The following is a 6,874-nucleotide window of genomic DNA, read 5'->3' as shown; positions in this document are numbered from 1 at the left end:
TTTGTAAAATCTAAAATTTAAATTAAAGTTTTATCCAAATTATATTTTTCAGTTATATAAGTCATCGTCTCTTTTAAGCATCTTGTTTAAAAAAAAATCACCAAATGGGCGTGGCTTATTTGATAATTTGGTCAGTCAATGAAACTGAAATTGGCCAATCATAAAAGAGTCTTTTAAGGCGTGTGTCACTATACCAATAAAGCTTTATAATACGCTTGGGTTGGCTATAATTACCAGTGGTCTCTATAGACAAGTTCATTGCTAGTTTGATGCATGACAAGAACGGACCTGTGGCATAATTGCGGTTCATATCAACGCACGAGTTAGTTGAGAGAGAAAAGGCGTATTGTGGCTTATCGACGGCCAAGCTTGCTTGACTGTTTTGTTACCGCTCAGTGAATTGAAAAGAGGCCAGCGTGCTGCATTCAACTAATGACGGGTGTTTTTGCTACCGGTTCACCTCTGGGTACCACTACTTGGCCATTGGGGTACTACAAACCAAAAGCTACCAGAGCTGACGATTTTGACCAAATCTCAAGGATTAAACACCAATCTTCAAAGATGTCACGTTCATTTTATGTGGATTCTTTACTTTTCAACAGACCAACATCTGCAACTTCTGCAGAGAGAAGTCATGCCGCTGTGCTTGCATCAACAGCGCATCTGGCTAAAAAAGGACTGAACGCTTTCTCTCATCATGATGTTTTTGACAAGTATAACTTTTGTATTCAAGATCTTCCCGCTACCACATGTGCTACCAGACTTCCACCACTTCCTCCAACTTCCATCTTCAGTACGACGCCAGTTGCTATACCAATCCCTCCTCACTCCTCTTCATCTCATCAACATCATCATCATCCTGCGGCAATTACACCTCCATCACACAGGTCTATCTTAGATCGGCATGGTGACGTCGGGTGCAGAGATCACCATCGTACCAGTCCCCTGGGTCTTGCCGCAACACACGTCACAAGACACGACACACCACCCTCACCCCCTTCACACTTGCAATACAGAAGTGCAGTGGATGGACGAAGACTTTCACCATATTTGCCTTTTGGTAAGCACTGATGCTTGTTTTAGTGTTCATTTTTATCATCAAATTTCAGTGTTCAGTTTTTAGTGTTTATTTTTATCATCCATTTTCAGTTTTATTATGTTAGAGTTTCGGAAATTTGGCGCTATAATATAGTATAATGAGATTATTGATCAGAATTGTATTCTATGATTGGATCTTTAAGTCAAAATTACTATGATTCACTGGTTATATAGTCCTTCATATTTTGGAGTAACCTTCTTAACACTCACAGTTTGGTACAAATAAATCATGTTACCCATGAGCACCAAAAGGATCACATTTGCACCTAATCTTCAGCGAGTAGCCAAAAAGTTACATTTTGTTTATAATCTCTTTAAAAATTCGAACGTGTGTTGCTTAAAATTATGTATGCTACTTTTTAAAACTATTTTTCAGAACTTTAAAATATATGCAGTTTCCCGGAAAAAAAAACACACAGAAAATAAAGTTAATACAAATTTGCTCAAAAGGTTATACACAAAATTTACAGTCGCATTATATTGTTTTATTTTTTTTATTAAAAGTTAAATTATAACATTAAGATAATAATCGATACATTACTCTGGTTTGGATTGGAAATATTTACCGCCTCAGTGATCAGTGCTGATGCTCAAACCTCTTGGATAGTACTAATATTTTGGATTTCAGCGTTATCGTTTTTTCAATGTATACGGGATTTTTTGTTTAAATCCTGGCGTAATGAAAAAATAAAAAAATGTGTTTGAACGAATATAAGGATGATATTGATAATTTAATAATTTAGTATGGAATCATTAACATTATAAAGGTTAAAAATACTTTACTTATAACTTTGAAAATTTAGCAAGCATTTAAAAATATAAGTCTATTTTACTATCAAGCTGTTATAAACCACTGCTTTGAAATGAATTGATATTGTTTTTTAAAATTAATTGCATTGCTTTTATTGTCACTGCATTCATATAAAAATGTATTTAGTTTTGATTGAAATACATTATCTCTTGATCTGATTATATTAAAATAAATTTACCGGCATAAAGTAATAATAATCATTTTCTTTTCATTTTGTTTCATGCAGGTTCTATTGATAATAGTGATGACAATCTTCATAGCAGTAAGCGAATCAGAACAGCATTTACTTCCACACAACTTCTTGAACTTGAAAGGGAGTTCTTATCCAACATGTACCTGTCTCGCTTACGTAGAATCGAAATCGCCACCTACCTCAACCTTTCAGAAAAACAAGTCAAAATTTGGTTTCAAAATCGACGAGTAAAACAGAAGAAAGAAGGCAAAGATTCCTCATCACATGACTGTAAATGCCATAGAAATCATCGTGAAAGAAACAAGGGACCATGTGGACGGAAACCATCGAGTGGTGATGATGATTCCAAGATGTGTCACTCCTCCCCGGAATCGACGCATGCGCATAGTGACTCAGAAGACAAAGAACTTGATGATGACGAAGATATTTGTTGATTGACTTTTAATCCTCATCATTTTGTGACTTTATTGTTAATAATGTTCATAATATATATTATGATTTTTGTATATTTTGTACAATTTTAACTTCAAATGACGTCATACTATGCGGCAAGGTAGCAGTGTCAGTGCCTGTATTAAGTCTATCCAGAACCATGTTCTGTTTTCTACTTTTAACTTTATACTGCATAATGTTGACTCACATAATGATATCTGATGTAATTGCCTACGAAAGCGCCAAAATGCTAAGTTTGGTACAGCATAATTTTGATTAAACAACGTTTTAGACTAAAAATTATGCACTCTTAATAAAAAGAGGTTCCAATATGGTTCGTTATTCATCTCAGGAGAACCCTTGATAATGAAAAAGAGGCTGCAAAATATTTGACGAATCTCTTAAAGGTTCTTGAATTTACGGAACCTTTTTGAGAGATCAAGTGTACCGGTAAGGGTTCTCTTAGGAGGACACTTTAGAACCTTTTCGGAACCCATTTCTAAGAGCGCGCACAGTAACATCTTACTATGAATTGTTTGCCTTAATTTACCTCATTTTTAACAAAACAATTTGCTCTACATGTAATGTGTGCCTTTTAACACGCTGTAAGCAAAGCAATAATTTTAAACTTAATGAATGCAATGCTATTTGTGGTATTTTCATATTCAAATTTCAACAAAGGTTAATAAAATTTAACCCGTTGGTCATTAGATATACCTGTTTCTTCCACTATAATGTTTGCGGGTAAACTGCTGTAACCATGCATGGTAGCTATCTTCAGTAGACAGCATGCAATGTTATTGAGATACCACGTGTTATATGAAATCGGGTTTTAAGGGACCGTAACAGGGGACATATTTTCACATCGAAAGAGTATTTTGAGGTAATTTCCAGATGGACAATTGCTCCGATTGGAACAAATTTCTTCCAAAGCGGGATTTGAACCCGCATTCAAAAGGACAAGGATGACAATGAATCTGGTGCAATTTAAATAACATTGTTAGAAAAGTCTTTTATTATTTTCCCATATTTTGTGCAAAAATAATAAAAAGTTGAATTGAATACCCAAGTACCCCAATTGAACACCAATCTCACGAGGCGACTTGAACCATAGATCGTCAAAAATTTTTTGACGATCTATGCTTGAACAGTCAGTCTCAAAACTGAATAGTAGGTTAACAATTATTTTGAAAATAACTTCGCCCATAGTGTATCAGGACACCAACCTCGCCTTGACATTATGCCCTTAAATAAGTTTGTATACTTGATGTATTTATTATTTAAATTGAACTGAAATATATTTTATGTTAATTTACTAATAAAAAAACAAGAAATAAATACGTTGAATTATCCTGTGTTTGATTATATCAGTAATTTTTATGGAATTTTTCAATGGGAGCATGTGCCTCAGACTTCCGTTTCCCCATGACGTTACGCCACTGTTTTATCTGATAAATATTATAATCTGATAATACAAACCTATTATTACTATTATACAAATATACACGTCCTATACAAATACCAGCATAACCAGTAAAAGAATTTACTATTATAGTCCTGTTAAATGCAAACATTAAGGGGCCGGTCACCCACCTTTGCACAGTATTTTTGTGGGCCTGAGAGCACATCAGATACACAAAGCCCGGGCACAAAGCACTGAATACTAGTAGTTTTTAGTCGTCTGATATCAAATAATTTAGATTTTTTTGAAATTGGCGATATAATAAAAATTTGATGGCAAATTATTGAAAAAGTATATTTTCGTATTTTTGTTATTTGACAGTCTTCAAAGTAAACTTTATAAATCTAATGATATGTACTTAAAGTGTATAAGGAAAAGCCATCCATCATATGAAAATTGTGACCTTTCGTATTGAAGATTACATTACGAAAGGTCAAAATGTTAATATGATGGACGGTTTTCCTCCCAGCTACTTATTATACTTTAAGTACACTCATTTCATTTACAAGTTTACTTCGATAACCGTTAAATGTCAAAAATATCATTTCTCATAAATTCAGAAGGATATTCCTCGTGTTCAGAATGCAATTTGATGTGCCGGGTGTGCTCTATAGGTCCCATAAAAATACACATATGTGCAAACGTCGCTAGCCGAGCCCTTGTCGCTATAAATATCCCCGCAATATTTCAATGAATTTAATTCAGGTTAGTTTCCATACCACACCACCACACTGACCCCACACTCCCATCCCTTACACCTCCCACTCCACACACACCCCACACACCTCAAAATATGGACGGACAGTGGTCATATATAGGGCGACAAAATGGTGTCGATCCTATATAAGCCTTTACATAGGCCCCTACCCATGAAAAAACTGTCCTGGGTAATTATATCTTTGATTCCATTATATCTCACACTCAAACAATTTTTGCTATTATATGAGGTGTCGTCCTGTCCCATGTCACCGTGTCCTGCGCGTGACAACCTGCATGCCTCTTGCTTTCAGAGTTCCCAAGAGTCTCAATTCTGGACTATTTTCCATTCGCAAGTGGGTTAGGATATCAATATCTCTAACGTGGTTTGAGCCAAAATATTTAAGCCAAAAAAGGGGAGTTACGTACAAGCATGAAACTTCATGGGGAGCGGGATCAATGGGCTATTCCATTTTAAATTCACACACCCCCTGTGGAAGATTTCAATGCTATCGCAATTCCGATTGCATCTTGAGTTCAATCCAGATGGTTATTTTTGTTATACAGGGGAAAGAAGAATTACGCATCGCACACTAGCACAATTAAACATGAATTTACAAATGGAAACATTACATGCATAGGCAGATCTACCAGAGTAAAAACTCCGGACATACCTGCCTGTGCGGGGACTCGAACCCCAGACCTCTCGCTTGTCGGGCGAGCGCTCTAACCACTGAGCTACACAGACTGTCCCTGATAAACAGGACTCAAGTCTGGTACTTATGGATATGAGCAGTCATGCGGGGTAAACAGTACAAACACCACATTACATACCATTTTTATTTTTGTTAGTTTTATGACAAATTCTAGTTGAAATTGTTGGATTCCTTAATCTTAAAAGTTGTTGAAATTCATAAAATTTTGATAAATCTTACCGTATCTTGCTTAAAATGAGACAATCTTGTTTGAAATTTCTTCCATTTACTGATGAAAACGGTTGGATCTGGAAAATTCAAGAATTAATTCAAAATCTTCCTCATGGGGATATTATTTGGGAATAGCCCAATGTGAATCAAAACATTTGAGGAAATCGGACCATCCTCTTTAGAGTTTCCCTCCGTCGTAATTCTTACTTTGGGAAGCATTTCATTTAGTATGGTGATACCCATTTCATCATGCTATCAGGTTCCTCAGGAGTCCTTTAATCTGGGCAGGGTATGGACGATGCTCCACCTGTTGGCACTCATTTCTGATTTTAGACTAGACATGCTAGAACTCGATCCAAACCGAAAATTATAACATTTGTACATTTTTTGGTGCAACTTTATTTCCAGTTAAAGGACTTTAATTATGGCTTTTGGTGCCGTTTCGGCTTCACAGAAATGTTTTCTCGTTTGCTTCTCCATCGGATCACGACATCACGTCCCCGCCACAAAATTCTGTTCGCTAAGGCGACGAAAAAAAGAAAACCCTGTTCTACGGGCCCGACCAAACCAGATTTTGAACAAATAAGGAAAACATTTCTGTACAAATGAATGCCGATCCTATTATTTTTTGAATTTTCTCAAATTGCAAATTATTTACAAATGTTGGTGATTTTTTGGGTCATTTAAAAAAAAAATGTCGACCGACCGACCTTTCTCGAAAGGTCCGTCCGCCCGTAGAACATGTTTTTTTTCGTCGCCTAATATCCGGTAAAGACATCAGATTTTAAATTTTTCAAAATTTTTCTTAAAAGTTTTCAAAACATTCTTTAAAAAGATATAAAAAAGATGATTACAAACTCGCTTTGCAATGTTATCTTGATTCTTGAGGTAAATATTCAAAAACAAATAACAGTCCAAGAGTTTTTAAACCATTTTTTTAATATTTTGAAACTAGGCGTGAACATTGGCGGACAGCTGCCGTGTGTAAACATACGTAATTCAATCAGTTCATGACACTAGTTCAACAGAGACAAAAATCTGACTGACTTTGTTTCTACGTGTTTACCATGTCACGGAGTGTTTAACATCATCCCTACGGAAGCTCTAAGGTTACCTTTTTATACATCCACGGAATTGGCATCGTTGCGTTTAAGCTAACAAAACGTCAATGGACAAGAAAAGACGACAATTAGGCATAATGGTAAAAAGCTGAAAATAAGTGAAAAGGTCCAGTTTAGGTAAGAATAGCCATTTCT

At 35.6% G+C, this 6,874-nt stretch overlaps 1 protein-coding gene and 1 non-coding gene across 2 annotated transcripts; one reads left to right on the top strand and one right to left on the bottom strand.

Annotated features, from left to right (window-relative positions):
* The first annotated feature begins 260 nt into the window (after positions 1 to 260).
* On the top strand, positions 261 to 3,856 carry LOC140160526 (uncharacterized). Its single transcript, XM_072183765.1, has 2 exons — positions 261 to 1,060; positions 2,136 to 3,856. The coding sequence occupies exons 1-2, from the start codon at positions 433 to 435 to the stop codon at positions 2,534 to 2,536; spliced, it is 1,029 nt and encodes a 342-aa protein (XP_072039866.1). The 5' UTR covers positions 261 to 432; the 3' UTR covers positions 2,537 to 3,856.
* Positions 3,857 to 5,367: 1,511 nt separating this feature from the next.
* Trnav-gac (transfer RNA valine (anticodon GAC)) lies at positions 5,368 to 5,440 on the bottom strand. Its single transcript has one exon. It is a non-coding gene; the product is annotated as a tRNA-Val (tRNA).
* Positions 5,441 to 6,874: the final 1,434 nt, after the last annotated feature.

This window comes from Amphiura filiformis, chromosome 9 (genome assembly GCF_039555335.1).
Source record: "Amphiura filiformis chromosome 9, Afil_fr2py, whole genome shotgun sequence".
In the NCBI taxonomy this organism is placed as follows: Eukaryota; Metazoa; Echinodermata; class Ophiuroidea; order Amphilepidida; family Amphiuridae; genus Amphiura; species Amphiura filiformis.
The sequence above is the reverse complement of the archived record's forward strand: the minus strand, read 5'-3'. Positions and strand labels throughout refer to the sequence as shown.